At 36.6% G+C, this 26770-nt stretch overlaps 1 protein-coding gene across 3 annotated transcripts in view; it reads right to left on the reverse strand.

The window, feature by feature from the left end:
- Positions 1-5560: 5560 nt before the first annotated feature.
- Positions 5561-26770, reverse strand: part of CDK17 (cyclin dependent kinase 17) — a 90748-nt gene continuing 69538 nt past the window's right edge. For all 3 annotated transcript variants that reach the window (XM_051784064.1, XM_051784065.1, XM_051784066.1), the window contains 13 exons: positions 21869-21994; positions 17919-17975; positions 16312-16426; positions 15685-15779; positions 14989-15051; positions 12104-12227; positions 10986-11106; positions 10357-10454; positions 9989-10094; positions 9168-9210; positions 8062-8152; positions 7759-7836; positions 5561-7338 (listed from right to left, as the gene is read on the reverse strand). In XM_051784064.1, the coding sequence (XP_051640024.1) occupies positions 7301-7338; positions 7759-7836; positions 8062-8152; positions 9168-9210; positions 9989-10094; positions 10357-10454; positions 10986-11106; positions 12104-12227; positions 14989-15051; positions 15685-15779; positions 16312-16426; positions 17919-17975; positions 21869-21994 (1155 nt within the window). In that variant the 3' untranslated portion in view covers positions 5561-7300. The remainder of the gene's footprint in view (positions 7339-7758; positions 7837-8061; positions 8153-9167; positions 9211-9988; positions 10095-10356; positions 10455-10985; positions 11107-12103; positions 12228-14988; positions 15052-15684; positions 15780-16311; positions 16427-17918; positions 17976-21868; positions 21995-26770) is intronic.

A 26770-nucleotide genomic window follows, 5' to 3' on the forward strand; every position in this document is an offset into this window, starting at 1 on the left:
GTTCTGATGTTGAAAAGCCATTTTTGGGGCAGAGGTGGTCTGACAAAAGACAGCAAGAATTTTCCTCAGGCGCCTGGATTGCACAATCAAAAATGACTCCTCAGTTCCACTTGCAGTAATTAACAAGATAAAAACTTGCTGTATCTCTAAGAAGTACCAGCTGATAAACAGAGCAATTAGATGCAAGACATGAGGAGAACAGGATGAAATGCTTGGGAAGTCATTTGCTCCATTCAGCAAATGGTGCAGTTTTAAGAGCTCCAAGCTGCACCACCCCACAGGGTCAAAACCAGAAGATGAACTGACACTAAATTTATGAGTGAGGGCAAATTTCATACAAAGGGAAATCAGAATAGGTTGGAAGAAAGGGCAGAATGTAACTGATGGGATTGACTAGGCTAGTGGAGATAAAACACTTCTCTTCCAACGCATTCCTCTCAGGTACATGGAATATTTTTCAATAATTAAGCTACAGGGAGGCAAATATTTCACACTCTAGCACCAACTCTTGCCTCATTTTTAAAGAAGCATACATACCTACTTATATCTATAAGGCATGAGCAGCAAATAGTTCCACCTTGTTACCAGCCAGTAGAGTCAATGGGAGAACACAGCATAGAGATGGAGTGTTTCTCACTGTGAGTTCAAAAAGTGAAGGCAGATACTCCTGAAAACTTAAAATCAAATATCACACTGCAAAAAAACCAGATAAACATGAAAGTAGGGAGTATGTGACAGAGAAGAGATTCTTAAAAGAAAAATCCTTCAGATTCTCATGATTTTATTTCTTCCAAAGTTTTACTATTAAGAAGGCAGATTCTTTTCAAAAGTCTCAACACACCTACATCTTCCCTCCTACCCTCCTGCCTCTTGAGTGATTGTGGATTTCTTTTAAATATAAGAGGAAACAGCTGTTTGGGGAAAAAAATCCTATTTCAACAAATTATTTTAAAGGATCTGGGAGAATCCAGTAAAACTTAATGGAAGACACACAGCAACTGGGAAACAGCGCTATCTTCTTCTCTATTCTTTGAGAGAATAAAAATAGCAAAAGAACACATCTTTTGCTAATTGACTTTTCAATTAAAAAAACCAGGTTATCAAAATGAAATCTGCCTTCTAAACTGGTCAATAATGTGGAATAAAAATTTTTCCAGTTGAGAGGCTGGACTTCATTTGTATAAATTCTTCCCAAGTCTAACACTTACATAAAACACTAAATGGTTATGCCTTACACTTTGAAGAAAAAACTCTCTTGCTAATCTTGTACTGAATTTTATCTTTTTAACTGTAGAGAAAAATCAAATAAATGTTTTTAAAATAAATACTGTGAAAGTGTCAGTATTTCCTGTGGCATGGAGAGCTCCAAGCCAACAATCCTGGGGAATAAACCGGGAGTTATTCTCTCTTCAGTATTCTTAGTAGTAATCGCAATTTGATCACAATTGAGGGATTTAAGATTTACACTTTATCATGCTTCAGCAATACACAAAATCTTTCCAATATTATATAGGCTTGGATGCATGATTAGGCTGTTTTTGGCTTACCTGTACAGAAAAGCCAAGTATCCACCAGCAGGGTCACAGCTTCAGAGCAGCTCTGTCGAGAGACTGTGCACACCTTCTGCCCTGGCACCAGTAAGTGGCTTCAGTTCTAAAGAAAACTTTCAGGATGGGGAAAAGTGATGGGTGATAACAAACTACAGAAAAAGATTTTGACACACATCGATTATGTCAACAAAGAACAATTTGTTTTGTCTGAATAAAACTAGTCTCATCAGACAGGCACTTGCCTATTTGGAAATACCTACCAAAGAAGTAAATAACTGTCAACAAGATGACTATTTAAAGGGGAGATGGTCCTTTAAAACAGACTATAGTATGTAAGGGAACAAGTCTCTGCATTAAGAGGCTGTGTGATCTTGTGCCTACAGGAAGAATCTTCAGAAGCCATCATGACATCCAAACAAATTTAGAAAAGGCACAGTAAGTACAGGTAGTCTTTTATGTAAGGGCATCACTGTTCACTTCTGATCTTGTGACTGACTGTATATCCTGTAGGACAAACACACACAGGTCCTTCAGATCCCTACAGAGTCATCAGAAAACTACAACTTTTGAAATCCCTTTTAGCCCCAAACTGTAACTGCTCTTACCAATTAATGTGTGAGTGCTCTGCCTACACAGATGGAGTGCAAACCTACTTCTTGAGGGCAAAGAGATTGACAGCACTAGTGAGGAGCAGTATAAATTTATTTAAATGAAAAAAGGAGAATGAACCTCAAGCAAGGACTCTGGAACAATCAGCATCGTGGCCCGCCTTGGGTGAGTGGTGGTATTTGTAGAAAAGCATCCTAGAATAGAGGGTGTTAGGATATGTTGATTGTTTTTTGTGAAAGATTCCCATCAGCTCATATTCACTCCATGACATGCACGAATGAATAAATGTAACCTTAATTATTCCTAACATGGCTCCAGGCCAGCTCCCTCCTCCCGCAAATTAAGTAAAAGGATGGGGAAGAAAGGAAAAAACAGCCTTTGAAAAACAAGCTCAGGGTGTGAAAGAGGAGGGGCAGGTGGCAGTGCAGACACAGGGCCTGGAGGGAGGTGTTCTGCCACAGTATGTCAGAGAGGAGACAGGGAAGAGCATTCTCCCTGGTTTGCAATCTGCAGCAATGCTAATTCCATCAGCAAAGAGATCCTACCGCATCAAATGAAGAAACTTTATAGCTCTCTGGGGGAAAATGTGTCTCAAGGCAGGGCATCTGAGCCAAGAACGACTCACATTTCATTAGGAGGACCATAAAGCAATGTGCTCAGGCAGGTCTGCTTCTTGAATGAGTTTGGAGGATGCAGCCAGGACAATAAATTAAGAAGTTATTTACCACAACAGCATGTGCACATGTGTGCATTCACAGTTTAAACTGGCTCAAATATTATAGAACTTAAATGAGTTAAGGGATTTTAGAAAACATGCAAAAATTATGGAAAATTGTATGTTTTCCACTGACATCAATCTTCTTTCAGAGAAGCACAGTATTGCCCAGCAAAAATCACACACAAAAGATTGAAAAAACAATCTAGAATAGCTAAACTCTCATCCCAGTTCTGAAAAACCGAATTTTCACTGTGGCCAAGAAAAAGAGCATGATTTTTGTGCAACTGAACTCCACAGATGAAACGGGTGCATGGTAGGAATTACAAAGCCCACATACATGCTTGATTTTTATACTGTTCATAATCACCCCACCTGTACAGCCAGAGCTTACAATGTTCCAACTAGCTACATGTTTTCATGGTGCTTTCTTTATGTTTTATAATTTATACATGCTGCCAATCTCCTAAATTGGTATGACATGGATGCTGGTGAGATACAAGGATGTTGCTGAACAACACAAAGACCAAATGGGAGCATTAAACTTCTAACAGTCCAAACTCTGGAAAAAAAAAAAAAAAAACAAAAAACTGTATAAGTTCCTTCCAAAAATTAAGGCATTTCACAGAAATGTTACATTTGTTTTAAAGCCAAAATTTCTTATAGTAAAAAAAGGTACTGAAATGTGCTAAGAATTACTTCAACTCTGCTCATTAGTAACCAGACAAACTCATCATGTTGTCACAGACAAAGTAAGTTCTGATTTTGCTTCAGTGTCACCATGTGCTATAATAGCCGCACATTTCCATACCCTGATTTGTTTGGATTTCTTTCAAATCTGACCTTAATTCTGAGTATTTCCTGGGTTTATAATACTTAGCTTGGGGATATTTACAACATACCTTTCATATATTTTGTCCGCAATAACTGAATGTATTCTTAACCTTAATTCCATCTTAACATTGCAAAACAGAAACAATGTACCTTTATTACACTGAAAAAACTCATGCACAAACAACAAGCAAGCAGCCCAGAGAACGCTACCTCGCAAGTTTTTCAAATGATTTGCAAATACAAAGTATGTTGATTCTTTAATAATTGTTTATTTTAACTTTTATTGCCCAATTCAGGGATACACTCTGGCTACTTAACACTGTGGTAAAGTAGCACAAAAATAACACAGCCATGTTGAGATGCACGTTCCTCTAGAGCATTGCTGAGCAGCTGGTTTGCCCTGCCCTGTCCATCTCCCATCCTGTCCTGTCAATCCCCGTCCTCCACCCACCCTCTCTCCCCTTCAAGCTCCACCTGTGCGTGCACACGCCCACATCGCCACCACCTGCCTCTGTCCTGTCTGCGAGCCCACCTTACTCTGACACGCACCTGCACCCACTCCCTGGCCTTCCTACACTGGGGTAGGTGGGATACACCAGGTGCCTTCTAAAAAGAACTACTTAAAATCAGCCACGACTTGCAGGCCATTTCTCATAAACCGGTCACTCATCTTCAAGCAAAGGTGGTCATACCAAACACTGAAAGTCACCCATTTTCGGTGACTATCTGCTTGGGTTTTGTCACGCTTGAGGTCTTCTCCCAAAAAGGCCAACACTCCTTACAGTTCCTGGGACAGTGAAACCAAGTCCGTAGTACCTGATTCTGCCAGACAGGAGGCAGAACATTGAACTGCACAACAAGGATGTCACAGAGATGCTCAGAAACCTCAGACTTGCTGACTACTGCCCCAAATAGGCAGCTGCCACAGAACTGTCTCTGCTGATGCAGGAATTTCAATTAGAGAATTAAGAAAAACCCCCAAGCTGGCTTGACCACAGATGCCATGCTTTTTAAGAAATACATTCTTTAAAGCTACCTCCTAATGAAGAAAACAGATTCACTTGTAGGTCCTTAGGAAAAATTTCTTTATAAACAGAGTGCTTTCTTTAATTTTAAGGAAGATCATCTCATCTGCATCTGTAACAAAAAAGCTGAGCTCCTACTTAAAATGGAACATCCTTTTGTTAGCTGTAGCAGATCCCTTTCTAAATGTATTAATGCACTTCATTTTACCAGTTAAACCTTTAAGTCCTTTACTCATTAGTGTCACATTATTACTTGTTCTTTTATGATCTATAAAATATTACTGTTCTAGAAATGCTAAATCCCACATTTATCCACAGTGAACATTTACTCTATATCTTCACTACTTCTGTAAAAAAAGATGTTTTTCTGATACGTCTTTCTTCAACACCATCACATCTACAATGTATTTCCTACAAAGTTAATCAGTATAAAATCTAGATCATATCCATAGCAACTATAAAAAAATATATAACAACTATTTCAGGACAAGGTTTTTTTATCAGTGCCATGTCTGCCTCTGACACACACATAAAACTCCCACTCGAATCAGTGGGAGACCTCTGCACGTGTCCAAGACATGTATTACGCTCCCAGACCTAGGCAAGACTTCTGACACCGTGTGACACGCAGGACTTGCTCACCAACAATGGGACTGTGGGCCGTGCTTCTCATAAGATCCTGAACAACCTCAGTCACGGATGAGCCACGTTACTTTCCACTGCCACTACTTCTGCATTCCATGAATCAAAGCAGCGGCCAGAGTTCAGACTGACGGCTCCCACAACACACGGATCTACCCAAACGTTTCCAACAATGCCCCAAGAACCGCAAGTTCACTTAGTCTGTATTTTTAACAACACAGGGCTTTTCTTATTATAAATTTCAAAACAAAACCAAAGAATTCCACATAATATTTATACTTTCAAAAGTACAATATTAATACAGGTCGGTCAGTTAGAAATAACAGCAGTTTGTTAGGTCTACAAGATTTAACGTAAAACCAGTTTACAAATGCTGAAAAGCAGTAGTGGTCCAATAGTCACCATTACACATGAATTTCTCTCTTCCAGAAAATAAAAAAAAATCCCAATTCAAATTTACCAGTATCAATGAAATATTAATAAAACACCCCCAAACATGCCACAATCACTATTCACAAATAAAGTTAAAAGGAAATATACAAAAATTCACTTAATACTGTTAAATAACAATAAACTACAAGATTTCCTGAACAGAAATGGTAGGACCCCTGAACGTTTTACAGTGAATGTCAGGAAAAATTAAGTTACCTATGACTATTTTCATGATATACCAGCCAAAGATTTACATGAACATTTCAAAATATACCAATAAAGATTTACAGTCTCTTTAAGATGCACTAAACAAATAGGTTCATAAAGGTGAACACAAATGCTTAAAAATACTGTAACCATCACCAAGGTGTACTTATGATACTCATTGAGATGCATAAGCATAGTAGTAATATGTTTACTATCTCTGGAAAACAGATAACATCTAAGATCTGAAAAACTCCCTAAGTTCCCACTGTAAAAGCTCTGTAGCACAGTGAGTTCTTATCAAGTACAAACTTGCATCTTTCCAGTTGATTTCAAGTGAATAATGCACAAATGGCAGAGCAACAAGGTGGGAAAAGTGTGACATTATTCCCATGTTCTTGTAATTAGTTGCCCTGTTCCTCTGTAACGAAAAGTAAGTCAGGGTCCAATGTATATGGATTATCTTTTTACTATCTGTATTTCTAAGTTAAAAATAAGGTAAAAAATTAATTGTTTCTTCAGGCCCCATATGCACAACAATGTGCAAATATTTTATGCTGGAGTAAGCCTGACAAAATTTATCACCCAGCCTCCATGCTTTAATTTATCAATAACTAACGTAGGATCTGAGAGCAAATCATAGTTACTGTTCACTTGTTGGAATCAACTTTCACACCATGTGCTTTTCAAAAATATAATATGCATTATAATTTTTCAACTATTTCAACACATACTTCCAATGTTAAATAAGGAATTAAGTGCCAAGAACTTAGAGCATTAAAGATGGCTCACCTATAGCCAAGCAAAGCTAAGTTTACATTCCAGGAAACACTGCAGTTTAAGAAATAGAAAAAAACCCCGCAGCAGTAGAACATGTTATCAAGAGAAACAGATGCATTCACATATTATAAAGCCATTGCAACTTTTTCAGGCATGGAACTGTTGTGTTAACTATACAGACAGTAGTTATTTAGCAGCAATGATTCCGCAATAAATAATGCACTGTGTTTCTCAGTCCTGCACAAAAATTGCAGCTACAGTTACATCAACAGCTGTAACCTACTGGCTCTAGTGGCAGAGGAGACCTTAAAACCAACTGTACAAAAAATTGTCACACTGTGACAACAAATATAAAAACATAATTTGCAGGTTGGAAATAAAAAGACTCCACTGTGAAGAGGACAGTGTAGACAAACTGCGATTCCAAGTCCACCAACAGAAAGCACTGCCTTTGGATCCGAGTCCTTGATCGACAGGATAGTCTTGGGCTTGACTCTGCACTGCCTACTTTAAAAAAGCATGCTCTGCCTTCTGTTCTTCCCATGTCCTACAACAGAACATGGACCATGGTAAGAAAGCTAAGCATTTGCACAAGAGAAGTACTAAGTTATTATCTACATCTTCATTCTATTTCAAGAGAATATTCTTTGTGCTTAAATCAGTATCAGCATCTTTGTTTTAACTGCACTTAATGCAGGTTTTTTTCACTTTGCCACATTCACACCCACACAGTAATGGTCTGAATCTCTGAGATACTCTCAGATTAACAGTCTCTCTGCCCATCCCTGGCAAAACTCATCTCTTTCTGTGCCTTTAGCTTGCATGTCTCTACAGGAATCTCAGCAAATCATTCTTGATATTTGAGTACATTCATACAAACTAATTTAACAAAATGTTTTTCAATTACAAATGCCTCTGGCACAGCATTCTTTTAGCAGATACAAGAAAAAAATCAAGCTTTCCATACCTGTCTCTGGGTAAGTGGAATTTCGAAAGCCAGGGTCTTTTTGCAATTGAATCTCTTTTAGACTGAATATTGAAACACCTGGAACGTAACAAAGAAATTCATTCACATCCAAACACAACTATATTTTAATAAACAAAATTATATTCTTAATTACATAGTTCAGAATAAAAAAGTTTCTTATTAACAAATATTTAAGTCAATATATATCAGACTTCTTTAATAGAATAGAGTTTTTCTTATGCAACATATTTAGCTTTAATGTACTATCTTAACAATACTCTGCTACTTTACTACTTGTCTTACTTTCAGGCAGAGTGTGTACTCTTGTTCCAAGACTTCTGAAGTATGCGTGTTTCATGGCCTCTTCTGCTGAAATTCTCTTCTTTGATTCATACTATTAATATAAAAAGCATACAAGCGTGTTGGTTTCCATTTAAAATCTCTTTGCATCGAGTGATTTCATCAAAGGGAAAAAGAGAGTTCTATTTGCTCAGTATTTCCCATAATGCACTAGGACAAATTTGTTTTCATTACTTATATTGCACACACAAAAATCTAAGATGTTATCTAAATCAGTAGTGCCAACAAGACTGCTAATATAGTCAAAATAACTTTTGTAAATGGATGCAAGTCAAAAATATACTTTATGTATAGATGTTACAATGCTTAGATGTCTCCTGCTTGGCATACATGCAATTCTGGACAACGATGCAGAGACCTAAAACGATGTATACAAATCCTGAACAAAGTCCTGGTTTGGACTGCAAGTACTGTTCTAAAACAATGTGTAAATAGAAGAAGACCTGTTGTAGAATTTAAATCACAAGCTGCAAAGCAAAGTAAGTGCACTCCACCTTAGGTAACAAGGATTTTTAACATTGTGAAGTCACAGTGCTGCATGTACTCAAAGACTTAGGAGCTGGCCTTCTATCTTGCTTCTGGCTCATTTTTAATACAGATTAAAAGATTAGGCACACGTACTTCACCTTTTGAATACAGTTTGCAAATAGAAGAGTTACATCTTAGTAACTCCTTCTTTAGTACTGACTCAGTTCATCGCTAGGGAAATATAGCATTTGTATTTAAAAGTTCTGGTTTAACGCTGTATTTCACAAGAGGTTTAGTTTTTTCAGGGTATTGCTAACACAGAAAATTCTATTCTTACAAGTAGTAGTATGAGAAGAAATCAGTTATGGGGGAAAAAAAAAGTAAACATCAGTTTTTTAATTCTCACAGTACACTGGCTTCCCAAAACTCATTCTTCTCACATCATCCACTACAGACTCACCTACACATTTCTCTTTGAGACAGATCTACCAGATACTATCGCTTCTAATACATTTTGCAAATAACATATTAAAACTCTAAACTTGCACTTTTATAAAGTAAAGCCACAAAACAGATCTTACTTGAAGGAACTTCGCTATCAATTCAATTCCTTCCGTGTCTAGCCTAAAAATAAAAATATTTTTAAAAATTAAAACAGTTATTGAACTATATTTACAAAAGTAAAACCGCTGAGGAACTAACAATTAAATTATAACAAACCTGAAAATTAAATTGAAACATAAAAATGCTTTCACCTACACAACATTTACGTATGTTAAACTGTGTACCTATGAGTACCAGTATGTCAGAACAAGACTATTTGGAAAACACTGGGGATAGACAAATCCTGAGTTTGAATTGTGATTTACTAGGTTGACCTGGATTATTTATTTGAAATTTTTTTATTATTTTTTAAAGCTTAATACTACTCACTTACTAGGAAACAACAATGTCAACGAAAAATGTTGTAGTCTATATTATAAAGTTTATTTATATTAACTGTACAGACCCTTCAACTCCCTCATTATAGTTTTAACATTATTTCAAGAAACTGCCCAAGGAAATCTGGCTATTTAAACAAATGGCCTGGACCATAATAATATAACCAGAAGAGAATCTGGGTTATTTAGGAAATGCTGTGTGAATACTCCTACTATAAAGACATTATTAATTGGAGTTTATAGTTCTACAGGTCATTAAGGAGCTGTGGTTCCTAGAATGAAATTAGACAAAGTAATCACATAGTACCAGGATTCTGCTTTACATTAGCATCTGCCCACAATAACAACTGATGTGCAGTTTTACAGAATTCAGTAGCAGACTGCACTTGGAAATATGTTCCCATTTACGAATATGCAAAGCCACAGGGACGTGTATTTTCTATTAATAAAACACAAAGTACCTTGGCGCATGGTTGATGAGAGGTTGTGGTTTATACTTAGGAAAGTTGTAGTTTCTAAATTCATCACTGGAAGAAATGCCTGGCCATGTTTCTTGACACGGAGTTCCTGCATTTAAAAGCAGCAACAAATTCAGCTTAAAATGTAAACCAACAAACAACTTTGACATGAATAAGCATTTATCTTGTAATTTAAAAAAGAAAAAACATCATTCAGTAAGTCTATATTCTGCAAACTCAGCTGTACACTCAGCTGAATAATTTTCCGTCACCTTGATTACAATGGGATATAAAATATCATTGTTTATAAAGATCTACAGTTGTCATACAAACATAAAGCATCAACATTACTGCTAAAAGTATTCATTTACCAAGAAGTCTGAAAATTAAGTGCAGTTCATCTTCAACAGTCGAACCAGGAAAAAGAGGCCTTCCTGATGCCATTTCAAAAAATATGCATCCGACACCCCTTTATAAAAACAGGAAAAAGATAAAGCAGAAATAATCCTAAAATTTCAGCTCTTAAAGACTTCTGCAATTTCTCTTCAATTACAACAAATTATTAAATTAGTTGTTAAAAATACTGTTTAGAAAGATGTGAAGCAACAAAAGAGTTGTCAAAGACTGAACAAAACCTGTGTCATAGCTATATTATATCCCCTTCCTTCAGATGTCAAGTTAATCAACTGTATTAAAGTTCATAGTAAAATACCACATTATCATGTCATTAGGAAAATAAGGTTTGTTTTTGCCCCTAACACAGTGGGCCTAATGCTTGCTTACTCCGAGCAGTAAAAAGGTACTCTGCATTTTCAGAGAGGAACAGTAGCACCTTCCCAGTCTACCATTTTTTTCTCTAAGTATCTAACTCAGTTGTAGCCTACAAAAATTCAAAGGATTTGGGTATATGAGTATTTGAATGTTACTACATAACAGCAGAGTTAACATTTTTTCAACTTCACTCAGAACAAAACTTTAAATTAGACAAAGCTATACAAACCACATGTCAATTTGAGTTGAATACTCTGAAGATCCGAGGAGAACATCAGGTGGTCTGTACCATAATGTGACAACTTCATTGGAATAGGTCTTCGTAGGAACAGACTTCGCTCTTGCCAATCCTTGATAAACAGGGAAATGAAGAGTCATATGCAGCTTGCTGAAATCCTTTTTGCATGAAATGGACAAAATATTTTGAAGAACTAAATAAACCTTATTATACTTGCTAAATACCTTCCCTTAATGCTCATTTAAAGGTCCTAATAAATACATTTTTACAACCTGTGATTCGTCTTTTGGTATTTACGGCAATCTCACGGTCAACATTTTTAAGCACAGAAGATCAGTAAACAGATCAAATTCTGGGCTAATCCTATACATTTCGTTAAATCAACAAAGCACTAGATCAGTATGACACCTCCCCACTGCAAAAACCCTTCTGCTCTATTTATATTTGAAAATTACATTGCAAAAAGCAGAAGGCAACAAACAAATAATGAAACAGTGGAAACAGCTGATCCAAATCTGCGTTGGATCATCAGGGTTCTTCCATCCTAACATTTCAATTTGTCAGTAATATCTTCAATAAAATTCAGGTCTATCATGTTAGATGCAATCTTTCGAGCAACTTTCATTCACACACAAGGGGAACAACCAGTGGTATCATAACTTTTGAAGGATCTTCCAGACACGGAAGGTAACAGGAAAATGTGCATGCCCCACCTACTGTAAATCCCAAAGGAACTGGTGTATCAAGTGATGGAGCAACAGCTGACAATTTAGCATACGACCCTTTCTTTCTCACCTCATGTCACGGTTACCCTGCTTTAGAGTGACTGTGGAGGGTTAGGAGAAGTAACTTGAGCTCCACCTTAAAGATTTGACTAAGTATCAATTTTAAAGGAAGCTGTTAAGACTACTTTCAAACCACAACTCAAGTGACAGTATTATCCATACAGGTATTACTTTGATTACTGTAAAAGACTGACTTTCATTTTCCCTTTGAGAACACCCAAATTCCCTACAGACCCAATGTACTCATTTCTCCTTCATAAGGAAAAAAGTGTTTATTTTGCTGAGAGATAAAAATATCTATTACAGAATAATTTCAGGCCATACCAAAGTCTGCAAGCTTCAGTTCTCCTTTCTCATTAATGAGTAGATTTTGAGGCTTCAAATCTCGATGTAACACCTTTCTCCTATGACAGTATGCCAAACCACGAAGAATCTGATATAAAAATAGCTACAAAAGAGAACATTTAGATAAATTAGACAAAGAACGTTAGTCTACAGATTACACAACTGTAACAGCCCTTCTGGGTACTGGAGAGTTAAGTCTCTGTATTGTAAGCAGGACAAAAACACTTCTCAAAAAGTGAGTTACTTTTCCATATGAACACATTCCGAACATCTTCATTATTGTTCAGAGATTTAAAATCCTTTTATGTTAATGTACTGCTTTAGCACTATACTTTACAACAAAGACTTTTAAGAGCAATTGGTTCTGTTTAACTGAAGAGAACCACAGGCCTGTTTATTTTTAAAGTAAGCATTTACTACTGCTCTTCCACACACTGATGTTTTTAAAGGTAACTGTCTCTGACTATATACTCAAGTTCCCTTCTGCCATAGAATCTCTTCTGAAAATGCAGCACAGCATCCTTTCTATCCAACTGTGCAAAACTATGTAAAGAATGCTTTGGCATGCTACTGGAAAAATACACTTAGATTTGCAAGCTCACAGAGAGATGAGGAAATGAGGATTACTAAAACAGCCCAACTGCCTCTGGCATTTATATTCATCCCCTCACCTTGACACACACAGGCTTATTTGAGTCCTTTGCAACAGCAAGCTGAGCAAGCAGCTCCAGTTATGCATATTAATGCTGCACATACATAGATATTAAAGTAGTAAGGGGTGAAGAAAGGTTTGGCAGCCAAACAAGTTTACTATATCACTGCATTAAGAACTATTCTGCAGTTTCTGTATGTATAAAGGGTCTGATCTTGACCATGAAACTTCTGGGTAGTCATTGCTGGCATTTACCACACAATGGCCCTCAGTCAGCATAGGTGATCAAATATACAATGACAAAACATAGAGCAGTACTGAAAGCAATGTTTACCAATGTGACAAATTCATCATGGAACAGGACCTTTGAGGGAAAACACTAGAAGATTTTTATATGACCATTTTCTAACACATCAGTTTATTTTTGTACCAAGTGACACCATCAAATTCTTTTTTGTAAACTGTGCAAATACACAGAAGGTGTAGTTATATCCATCTGTTCTCAGTCTACTGACCTGGGATTTACTTGTTCTCGAAAAACAGGGACTGATTTCTTTCTTTGTTTTCTTTTTTTATAAGAGCAGAATGAGGAGCAACAAGTTTTGTTCAATCTACTCATGTCCATACTGTTGCAAGGGTAGCCAGTCCCAAGCTATATTAGCAGGACTGCTATGGAAATCGATGGCCATCTTTAGTGTACACTGGGACTGCAAGGATTAGTCAAGAATGAAAAGCAGGTTATCCTACAGAAATTGTGAATCTTCACCACCCTTGGCAGGGATCCTTTTGGAAATGCACAGGATGCCATGTATTAGCTCAAAATTTTCGTTGAAACTAATACTTGCAGAGATCACATACATCTTCATGTTGTCAAAACACAAAAAAACTAAAATTAGCTGAGCAATGTGAGGGGAGTGATGACAGGGAGGTCTCTCAAATGTTAATGATGACTCGAACCCCCACAGCTATTGCAAGGTGAGCACCTACAGCTACCACAGTTAAGAAACTGTTCTGTTTTACCAGCGCCAAAGGTAATGACCATATAAATCTGCTCTTCAAGCACAGCTTAAACCATAGGCAAACAAGGAAAAACAGTTCCTCTGCTTAGCTTGGATTACCACAACCAGATTCTGCTTGTTCTTTAACTGCACTTATTATAGGAGTCAGGTTCCCACTTACAGCTTTCCCTTACGTTTTTTAAGCTTAAAGTTTTACTTATTAATTTGTAGATAATTAAAAACACAAATGTAATTATGTTTTTTTGTTGTCTCTCCAAAGTAGAAACAAATTAAAGAATTTATTTTTGCAGACTCTCAAAGGAAGCAACAGAGTAGGTTAAGGGCAGATGTCTTTCCACAGAGATACTTCTTGTAATGTGACAACAGAATAAAAGAGAAAGCTAACCAAACAGTAACCAGTATCTAGACTGAATGCCAACTCACTTCACTCATTTCAAGATAGCACTGACCTCTGTTTGGAACCTTGTTTATAAAGCCATAAGTATTAATGAACATAAAGAGTTATTCCAGTTTTCCAAATCCAAACCTGCTTGTTATGAGAGAGGCAACACTTGAGTCAGTTTCAGCAGGCCAGATTCAAACCTTAGTCACTCGACCAGGCCACAGCCATAATTAAAAGAAACAGGCAATTAAGCCTTAAAGAAAATTACTTCCATTTTCTTACTAATGGAAAGATGAACATAACTCATTCTTAAACATATATTTTTAATTTCTTATTTGTGTGGTAGGCAGTGGCACCCAAAACCACATTCATGATCAAGGCTACATTTTTCTGTGTATATAGTATGCATATATATAGTATGCATGTATATAGTGTGCATATATAAATTTTATTTGAGGATATATCAAACTACAACCTTAATAAATGAGTATAAATCAATGGAAGGACAAGAAGAGCCCAAAAGAGTTATGAGTGTATTATTTTTGAGGAATTTTTAAATTTTAGATATATAACTTCAAAGAGAATGAAAACACATGAAGTTAAATAATCTCTTTTCAATGTTTTAAACACTTAAAACCCATCAAAATCATAAAGACTCCATTTGATGTCAAACGTAGGCCAAAAGGTCAAAAAGGAAGTTGCTTCTTTATTTTATTTTTAAAAAGACTAAACCATATAGCTCCTGATTATTAAATTCTCTGAGATTCTTAGGACAAAGCTGAAGGCAGTTACTGTCACTAAAAACACTCACCTTTACATTGTGCATACTCATGATGTTACCACAGTCGTCCATGTACTGCTTCAGATCCTTGTCCTGTCAAAACACCATCATTGTTGTTGTTCAGTCAAATTATGGACAATAGATTGCATGAATATTATTTGTTGGTAGAACTAAAATAATACATCAGAAAAATGAGTTTTCTGCAAAAGATATTCAATGATAGAAAACCCAAACGCCTGGGCACAGAAAATTCTGGCTTTCCACAGGATATAAATACCCATGTTTCTCAGTAAGATGCATCAGCTCAGGCAACATTATTTGCTACTGCCTTCTCCTCCATCTGTGTGTGGCACAGTATTTTATAAAATTGGTATATTCTCCAATTACACTGGAAGTGAATACATCATAAGAAAAAAATATCATAGGAACAGTAGTGTGATTACCCTTTTCTACAGTTAATGATTTTGGACAAGTAGGCCATTTGCTCAGGTAGGCCACAACTACCTGCTATTAATGAAACTCTGAAATGATCACAACAGCGTTTACTAATTTACAACAATTCAAGAACTGAATACACCTTCTTCATTTTCAGCTGAATGATTGTAGATGCAGGAGTAAATTAGAATAGTCCCAGTATTTTCAAAAAGAGTACAGAATTTCACTATGTTTCCATTTCTTAGAAATAATAAACTGAATGTAAAGTTCACTAATTGTTTAAGCACTTACCAGGTATTCGAAAACAAGAGTCAAAGACTTGTCTGTGTGCACAATATCATGTAATGTAACAATATTTGCATGCTTCAGATCTTTTAATAATGACACTGCAAAAGAGAATAGTAAGTAAAAAAATAAGTGCAAAACACACAAGCATTAAGTGCATTTCTAAAAAGTTCATACATATAGGTTATTTGATTTTTTTTACTTAAAAAGTTATTTTTACGAACATAATACTCTCATAGATTAAGTTAATAACAAAGGTATTTAATCAAAGCATCAAACATACACTCGAGTAATAAACTGTAAGTTTTTTGCAAATTATACGTTTCAGACAGATGTCATTTGATAAAAATGTATTCTGAGTCCCTGGAAGTTACTCACAAATAGTAGTCTAATTCAGTATCAAATCATCCGTTTATAACACTGCATTAGAGATCACAATCATCCCCCATAAAGCAAATAAATCTGAAACGCAACCTCTAAATATGTTTGCACTAAAATTTTCCTGATCTATACTAATATCAATTTCACTAATCTCCCATGTAGTCTATGTATTTCCAAGTACTGATGGTTCTTTGGTCAAAAAACAAATCCAGAAGTATCTGAAATTCCAAGAATTAAAGAAAAAGTTACCACCTTCTCTTATGGCTGTGCACGGTGCTCCTTCTTCATGTTCCAGGCGTATTTCTTTCAGAGCTACCAGGTTCTCTGTCAATTTACTTCTCCCCTTATAAACTGTTGCATAAGTACCCTATAAAATGGAAAAAGAAGGAAACTTTTACAGGGTGTTCCTTCATTGAAACTTCAGTTAAATAAAAAAAATATAAACTTCTGGTCTGAGGTTCTAAGAGGTTTCATTTTGGATATTAATAGCTTTTACATTATGTTTTTTTGATATTATGTAAAAGTACAGAAGTATTTTTCAAGCACAGGACCGAACTCACAGAAGACACATGGGGTGTGCATGCTTAACAGCTCTGGAAATTACATGGAAATCTGTATACCACAGAGCTACCAAAGAAGTCAGATCAGGTAGCGTTAAGTTTACGAAGTTCACTGCTGGGATCATTTACACACCTGAAAGTCTCTGTCAGACGACTGATACCTAGCTTGGGTATCTCTACACCCTGCTGCAGACATACTCTTCCACAACCTTAATGAAAACATATTGGAACAGGCTGCCCAGGGAAGTAGTTGAGTCACTGCCCCTGGAGGTATTTAAAAGATGTGTAGACGACAGATAAAAGATTCAGGGACCTGGTTTAGTGATGGACTTGGCAGTGCTGGGTAACAGTTGGACTCGATGATCTCTAAGGTCTTTTCCAACCTAAACAATTCTGTGATTCTACAAAACTGGTGCTGTCCACTATATTTTTTAAGCAAGTGAGACTATGTACACCCACAACTATCACTTGATTGCTATTAAATTAACATTCCTCTAGAGAGGGGCATTGTTATGTCGTGTCTAGTGATCCATCTAACAAGTACTAGAGGTAAAATAAGAAAATAAATGTGTTTGGAAATTAAAATGTTGCAAATGGAGGACTGCAACATTCACAGCAGAGATGCTGACCAGCCCTGCCTCCTTCTGCAATGTTCAGTGCATCCCTTTCCTGTGCTCCTTGTCCATTTCTGATTCCGTTGGTACAGGACTGACACTTGGCGACCCACCTGCTATTTCTCTGGAAGTCAGAGGCTGAGTGGAGGTGGAAAGCCTGCTGCCCTCCCAGATGGAAAGGCAAAATCAAAGTGTTCCATACTTCACTTGGCAGCACCTGGCTGGCTGCCCAGCTCAGGCGTGCAGGCTTCTTTACCAGAACAGACATAGCTACTGCCTGCTCCTTGCAAGCACTGGCCTCTAGTCCATCATGAGTGTTCCCTAACTCCTGGCAGGAGGACACCAGACTTAATTAGTTTTATTATCAACAGAATAATTTTGTCTATACTACAAAAAGCCAGCCTATGTAAGAAGGTCTCAGCTCATTGGCTAATGGAGTCTTGTTCTTTCTCAGCTCTACGACAGTTTTCCTGTTTTTTTTTCCTTTTTTTTGCTTATTATATATGCACAGAACATTCGTGTGGTTGTGAAATTATTATACGTGTTGAATATGTTTGGTTTACTGAAAGATAAATTAAACTGCTATTTTGAGGAATATGGAGGATTTCGGTTAACACTTATGCAAAATTTTATATAAGACATTGTCATCAAAGCAGTGATTGTTCCAAAAGAAAGCTATACATACCTCTCCAAGCTTTTCTAACTTGATATAGGTTTCCATTTTTCCAAATCCAATTTCTGACTGCAATGAAACAAATGGAAAATTCATTACTAAAACCAAACACTTCATTTATATATCATTTAACGAGCAAGCCAAATGTCACTTCAGAAAATTACCTGATAGTAAACACTCTGCTATTTTAAAAACAATTTAGCATGTTATGATATAAATGCATCCCAGCATCCAAGTCTAATGTTCAGCTCAGGCCAGTCTCCTGTGTATCCTGGAAGGACTATGTACTGAGTTACACTTAGACCAAACCCTCACTTTAACCTAACTCCTACTTAGGTCTTCTCCACTCTTCTGATCCGATTACTACTAATGAGGTTGTTATAGCTCAAAGCACAGAAGTCACCTTGAACTAGTCCATTCTTTCTCTTGCTCAGCACAACCATATGTTGCTGCTTCTTTCAAAGTAAATTTATTTGCTATGTTCAAGATCCCAGCTCCAAGTTTCCTCTCCCATTCTGACTCTCAATGCTTTTCGGACTAAAACTTCGCTAGGAAAATCCCTAAACATAATTCCTCCACAAGCTTCAGCTTTGTCTCAACGATTCACATTTCTTACCTTATAACTCCACATCTTTGTGTATTTTACTTGGATCTATTCACCTTCTCTTTTTTTGTCACCAACTTAGCTCTTCAATGCAAGCCAGAAGGCTTTGCCTGCCTATATAACACCTTTATTTCCAAAGACTGTAAGATCATTGCTCTTTTCCTGTTTGAATTCACTGCTACTCTCATATTTAACATGGTTGTCTCTAATAGTTATTTTCACATAAGACCACAGTCAACTACACCAAAGCCTTCTATTGTTCTTGCAGTGTAAAGAATGCTGAAAGTAAACATGTAAGCATGTAAATTTTTAAACCAATTTACAACATGCATATGGCCTGTATCCTGTCAAAATCCAAAATTCACAGGCTTCATGGGATTATGCTTTACTGACAACTGGACATACACTAAGACAAAAAAGCCAGGTTTTCTCCCCTAGCATCACCTTTCACTTCCAAACATAGCCCTCCACTGGCTCTTTATTTCCAAGGAACAATCCTTTGATCTTGGACTGGCTTTAGCGCCCAGGTACACACATCAGAACACACTGATTTGCTCCTAAAAATCTGATGGATATTAAAGTTTTATATTATTTCATGGTAACACACTGTAACATAAATACTGATTACTGTATTCAGATTTGAAAACAATACAATATGAAGGTAAGAAAAGTTTGATTTATACTTAATTTTCAGAACACATGGAAGAAAATACATCCGAAGTAAGTATAAGATCTTGTCTGTAAACATATTTGATATATCTAAGAGAAAAAAAGGGCATATAATTATGCCAACATAGCATTAAGAGTAATTCTGCTTTATTAAATTATTGCTAGAAATGAAATGTTTTAGAATTGCCTAAGCAGTGATACTTACTTCAGCATCACACATATTTAGGAGTTTGTCAAAGACAAGCTGTTTATCTCAAAATACAAGCAAAGTCGATATCTGGCAAGCCTTAGGGATTATAGCTCCAGTGAGATTTTAAACATACCACTTATACAGGTACAATGTCACCAAAATAAATATTATGTTTCCAAAGTGCATTTTGACCTACTTAAACAAACATATCTTGAAGTGAATATTAGATGTTATTAGAATTAAAAAGATAGGTTGCTTAGTTTATAGGAGAAACTAAAGGAGAACTCACAGCCCTTAGTCTTATTATTGTCAGACAGTCTGGAATACAATTTAAAAAGCCTAATTACTAAGAAACGTTGATGATTTCATCAAGACTAAATAAATTCATTATCTTTTTTTATACAATAAAACCATAAAATATTTCCTACATACAGAAGACAGATATTCTCCAAGACCTGCTTTTTTATGTGTTTAAATTTTTGATCACACTTTGGTTGCTTATTACTCCTAAGAAAAACTAATTTTTACATTCCTCAAACTAAGATCAATTTCATTTTTCCTTCAAAATAATTTCTGAACTATTTCATTTTGTTTCTGCAATATGCATCTACCTTGACTTACACAGAAACACTGAAGCACGGCATTTTTGGTCTTTGACTTCTAATAACTGGTGCAGAAGTTACACCTATGCCACTGTGCATGCAATACTATACATGTATGCACAAAATCCAGACCTAAAGTATAACAAGTCCTCACTTGGTACTTTTTATAGCCTTTTTGATTCCCATTAAGCCTTGAAAAGAAACATGCCTTTGAAACAGAGCATAGTACTCATATATTGTAATTAAGAGTCTGCTACCAGGCTTTCAATGACAATTTTGGAATAATGAGTCCTTGAATTTCTCCTTTTTAAAGCTTAGTTTGAAATCATGAAAGGACAATGCAGCAAATGCATGCCTGCATTCCACAGCACTGCTGGCAGGTTTCATTTTGGACTTTTAAGCCCATTAAAAATGAAAGCATTTTTAAAAGGTGAAATGAAACAACCTTGTGACAGCATGCTGATTCCACACACAGACCATATTCATTAGAGGGCACTGTTTTTCTGTCAGTCTTCCAGAAGGTACAGAGAACTTCAGCTACTCTCAGGGCTCAATGTTAAATGAGCAAGGAGACTTAAACACACAGGAAAATTCCCCCAGCCCCCAAATAGTGGACTCCACTGAAAAGGTTGGACTGAACAGGTATTTCGCCAGTATCTGAAGATAGGTTTGGGGAAGTCTGTTCCTCAGTTAAATGCTACATCAGTAACTAAGGGGTGAATGAGCTCCAAAATTCTGGCATAAATATTTCAGCTAGCTACAGTATTATTACTTCCAGAGCTTTGCTCCAATCTTCTTTTCTTTTAATATTGTTCCTGTAAAAGGTGGCATACATATCAGAGCTTCGTTAGTCTAGCAAACTAAATTGTATTTTTTTCAGGGTAAAACTACATGAAATCTCAACCACTGCTTTGTTAAAAACATTATTCATTGTGAGTAAAGATATTTCACAGTTAATGAAACTATTTCACTACACGTACTTTGATATTAATTTTTCAGCAAATAAGGTATTAAATCAAGAAAACATCAATGTGCATTTCAAAAATGTATTTAGTTTTTCTCTGTGAAGAATTTCTCACTAAAGAATTTGCTCAGGAATTCAGTAACAGTCTAGCAACTCTTTAAAACCTCAATTAACATTAAGAAAGCTGATAGATCAAATTATGGCTGAAATGTAGCAATTTTTTGTAAAATAAGGCAATAATGGTGCTTTTTGTATTATTTCAGGGATGTGCATATTTTATATGCACAAGTATCCAGCATTTCTAGGACTTATACTCTAATTACAGTATAGAGATACTCATTCTGCCATCTCCAACAAAAAGACTTATTTTTTAATGTAACTCAATAATCTAAGAATATGTATGCGAATTTATTCATTCGTTCTTTTAGGAAATCACATATGCTTTAAAACAACAACAGCAAAAATGCAAAACACCCATTACCATCTCAACAGCAATTCTGAGAAAGAAAATCTGTTATCCAACACAAAAAGAACAGTAAGGAGGACCTGCCTTCATATTATGCTGCTTTAGGGTCTTCCTACTAAATCATATGAAGGCCCCAGCCCTGACCTAAGACTGCGTGGCCTATTTGCTCAAACAGATCATCCCTGCTCTAAAAAGCAAAAGGATTTAAGTATGTACTTCAGGAGTTGAGTTTAGCCACTGATTTCCATGGGTCAAGACCTTCAATGAGAAATGACAGGACCAAGATAGCAAGAGAAAAACGAAATGAAGTTCTTAATTGGATTTTGACAGGTGCATGCTGACGTTCAGGACATAAAAGTCAAGGTGCAAATGAAGCTGAAACATACCCATGGAATACAAGCACATGCAGTAAATGGATTCTGAAGACCCAGGAGGTTGGTTTAGAAAGGCAGATGCATTACACTTACTAGTGATGCTCTACGAGAACGTCGGCTCATGGGTTGATCAAAGGGCGGGCTGTTGATCTGCAACTTTTCAAGGTAGACATCAGGTATCCTGATGTCAGCGGGCAGGGACAAGCGCTTGTTCAAATCCTGCAGCAAAGAATGTTGAAAAGAGAAGGGTCAAATACAATTCATAATTTTGTCAAACATTTTTTAACACTTGTAGTGTTATTGGTTTTCCAGTGTTGCTATTTAAAACTGAAAGATTTATACAATTAAAAATAATCTCACAGAAATTGCTTTAAAAACATATTCTCTCCTAACAATACTTCAACTTGCTTAGATAACAGGTTAGAAAAAAAACAAACCCCGTGTAAACTCATTAACCTAACAAGAGGAATGAAATATTAAAATGCAATTAATTACATTGTGGACAAATGTATTGAGTTTACTTGGATACTTATACATACCTTGAATACTAGAGACTGAGAATTCAGAGACTTGTAAATACATTTCTTTTCTTATAGCAATTACATTAGAATAACAAGAGATCTCCATGATTCAAAATATATCACCCTCTCTTTCTCTTGACTACTGGAAGTTACAGACTTCCTTCAATTTCCAGTTTTTCCAGTCTTACAAAACAGAACTGCTTCGTTATTAGAGCCAACTATAACAAGTATTATTACATGTTTTCTATTTCAAACTCTTTACTATAGGATCTTTAGAAAATGAAAATGCCATTATATAAAAGCAGTTTTCCCTAAACCAGATTCTGTTTTTCACTAGTAAATTTTTTCAACAGCAACATGCATTATTTCTAAGACAAGAGGGAAACAAAATTACTTCACATTTCAGCAAATGGGAGGGAGAAGATTTCTTTGGGGTGACTGCACATTCTTACTATTTTCATTTTTAGTTTGGCTTTAATCTCAAACATGCCAGAAAACAAAATATCAAATGTTGTCTTAAAATGGTCAGTCACCATGACAGAGATAAAAGGACAACATATCCAAACTCACAAAAGATGGGAAGTATTTTTGCAAAACAGCAGGAATTGTATTTTGGTGAAGGTAGCTTATCCAAGTTAAGAAAATCATGCACAACGTCACAGTATACAATCCACTCCCAGAGATTCTACCCTAAAGTTAAGAGGACACCTCTGGAAGCACCACTGTTTTCACACTTTTCTCCAGCACAGGAGGGGAACTGCAGATTTCTGCTGGTGGAGCTCAGATTTAATCAATACTGACCTGAGGGCAGCAAGGCGTTCTGGAAGTTACCCTTTTCTATCTTACCAATCACCTCCAGATGGGCATCCTGAGCTAAAATGTTGGCAGCTACATCCCAGTTCAGTTCCCCTCAGGCTTGACCATGTGCTTCTACTCATGTCTTTGCAGCAGCTTTGAACTATTTCAGCATGCTAAATCATCAAGAAACTATCTCAGGCAAAGTGCAAAAGCTTCCTGCCAGCTTTGTGCTCCAAACAGGTTCAGTGTAAGGTCACACAAGCTCATAGCCTGAACACAGGGCAAGAGAGGCAGGGCAAGCCCAGGAAGCCGGCAGCCAAATTGGCTTAGGCTGACAAAAGAACTGGATCGTCAGACTTTTCAAGACTCAAGATCCTGGTGAACTACTTCCTAAGCTTTCAGTGATGAGAACATATTTGAACCATGTATATGCATGACCTGCACACATACCTGGAGCAAAAGCTAGGCAGAAAGTATCAGTTAAAGATATATACTTTGAAAAAAATCTCTATATATTGGCAATTAGTTGAATCTCAGGTAGGACTGAAGTGCTAATATATATCCACCCACAATGATTTACATATGCTATTCACTATGGCCACTGGATACAGGCAGAACTTTTTAGAGATGCCAGCAAAGCTCCAAATTCTGGCAGATGATCCTCCTTTTCTCCTTTTGCTCCTCACACCTCCTTAGGTACAGAGCACTAAGTCTGTCAGCTCCTGCTTTGCTGCCCAGTTTTGCATAACTGAAAAAAATAAGTGTCTATTTCTCATTTGGTACAGAATTTTTAAATTTTCTTTAAACAAAAAAGTGTTGTTCACAGAATGACAGCTCTGACCAACATTTTGAAGTTAAATCAAAAGAAAATAAAAGGATGGTTTCGTTTTGGCAGCTTCTAGTTTAAGTTTATTAACTCATTTTCAACTTGAGTATTTCAAATTTTTCAAAACATTGGCAATTGTAAAACTGCCTGGGTGGTGTTCGGGAGAGTAGTGGAACTAACTAATCATAACAGGAGCTAGAAGTATTCCCTACAGTAAGCTGGCATTTTCCACTACAATATTTTCTTTCTTTTTGCCAGGCTATGCAAATGCCATTTTCGTAATAAGCAACTAAAATTCAGTGAAGCTAAAGTTATCTGAAAAGAGAAATGTCTCTCTCCTACTGAGGAGGGCTTCAGATCATGAAAAATAAATAATTCCATCCTATACTTTACTGCATTTTTCAGAAAATTCTGGTAGCCCTTCAAAACAGTTGAGCACAAAGGAAGGCGTGCCATGTTGACTTAAGGAAAGCAGCTTTGACATCTCACTGCAGAGTAAAATCATGAGACTGCTGGAACAAGACAGATGACAGAAGAAGGAGCAGCGTCACTCTACTCCACCTTCCTAGTGTAATCCCAGATCAACACTGGGCCAAATATCCTCATTTTCTTTCTCTGATGGCTCAAGAACAATTTGGTAAATATCAAGACAGCAGAAGAAAAGAGCACTGAGCTGAATTTTTCAACATAACCTTCTGAACACAGCAGATATCATCATTATCCTATATACCATGTGGCAAAATAGCTTTCTCCTACTTCTATCCATTAACTCTTATGGCACAGAAATGTGCTATGTAGTGCTCTCTTCTCACTGTCCCACAGTGCTTGTTTGACAATATGTATTTTAACACAGCCTGTTTCTAGGGATTTTAACGGAGAATGTTTATAGGGACACTGAAATCACAGACCACAACTCAAAGGCCTCATGAAATACTGAGTTGATTGTATCCCAAAGCTTTCAATCTGCATGTTCTCTCCTCTCACAGCACTAATTCTTAATGTAGCCAAAGTGGTGCTTCAAACCTAGCTCCATAGCCTCCAAGAAGCATTTCCAAGCATACAAGGTCGATGGGTATATAGGAAGAAGGAAGCAAAGGTAGCCTTTAGGCTGTGATGGCAATTTGAAAATTATGCCATTAACTGTGCACAGTGCCTGCCATCAGTAAACATAACTTTTCAGATGGAGAGGAAGGGAAACAAGTCTAAGATTCTTTAAGAATTCCTTACTTTGAAGCCCAGGTACCATAAAAAAAAAAGAGATAATATTTTGGTACCAGAAAATATTATAATGGGAGGTATTTGTAAATCTATTACATAATTCCTGTTCCTTTATTCTCTAAACTTCTGCCTATGCCATTTCTGCAACAGGCAATTGCAAAAGCCCCCATGACTTACTTCAGAGATCCATGTGACATCCTCAGTTCTAAACTGAGCTTAAGCTGTAAACTTACATTTGATGCTCCACAGTAGGTAATACAGATACTGTTTGAATGTAAATACTTACTCCTGCAAAGGCCAATATCAATTCCAATTTAGGTAAAACCCCAACAAACACTACTTCGATTTAACCACACAACAACCCTCATATCCCCACCCTCTGCAGTGTCTGTCTTTAAAAAAGAACCAAACACACCACAACCTGAGGGGGAAAGTAGGGAAATTTTTTTTTAGAATTGCAATACCTGATTTTAATAAAATTTCTCTACTTACACTTGTAATATAATGGATTATACACAATAGTAATCATTCTTTTTTCCCCTTAAAAACAAAAAGTATTAAGTGCTGGAAGCCTGAATCTTTGCCATGTTGTAAATAAAATCAAAACACTATCTATTCTCCTTAACTTCTTTGAATTGAAGAAAGGTTATTTTCTGTGACAAAAACATAATGATTTTATGAAAACTGCAGCAGGTACTTTATAGATTTTTTCCTCCTAATGATTTACACTACTATTCTACTTGCAATACTCATGCACATTTGGCTGTGTTGAAATGCCAACCAATCCAAGACTTCTTTTATAAAACCATATATTAAGATTGCTACCCCCCAGCCAGAAACCTTTTATGACATCAATATCTGAAAGACCATAGAATCATAAATAAGAAGTCTTTTTTGTATTACAATTATCCTTTATCTAACTGCCTAAAATAGACAAAATTAAAGAAAGTAATTTAGACTGGAACCCCAGATATCTGAAAAATGGAAAAATTATTGTTTCTTGTTTCTCTGTACCACCTTAATTCCTCCCAGTTTTCGCAATAATTGAAGCTGCCACCTCTTGGGAAAAGCAAGCAATTATAATTAAATACTATACGATGACATGAAAGGGGATTCATTTGATATGCATAAGAGGAATAAGCATAACGTTTCCTAGTGGCTAAACAGAAAAACTGGAAACTAAAATCACATCAGTCTGACACAGTTGAAAAACCCAGTTAATTTAACTGAGATAACATTAAAAGAAAAGCAAAAACCCGACCACACACCCACCAATTTTGAGCCTTAAGTTCAAGACCAGGCAGTCTGCTGATGCTTGGGATGGCAGCATGAGACTTACCCCCCCACCCGGGCTGACCCCGGTGCACAGTCAAGCCTGCACCCAGAGGAGTGCCCACTCCCTGCTCCCATGAGATGCAGAGAAGACAGAAGGGTGGTGAGGAGATTGTGGGTGTAGGGAATGACAGGGAAAGCAAAAGCTGTGTGCCCAAGCAGAGTGGAAGAAGGAACTGATTCACAGCTTCCCATCGGCATGCAGGTGGTCCATCTGTTTCCCAGAAAGTTGGGCCTCAGCAAGCATGGCAGTGGCTCAAGAAGTGAAAGACAAATGTCCTCCCTTCCTCCCCCATTCCT

This window comes from Manacus candei, unplaced genomic scaffold, assembly GCF_025592945.1.
Source record: "Manacus candei isolate 608988 ecotype Guabito, Panama unplaced genomic scaffold, ASM2559294v1 h1tg000018l, whole genome shotgun sequence".
NCBI lineage: Eukaryota > Metazoa > Chordata > Aves > Passeriformes > Pipridae > Manacus > Manacus candei.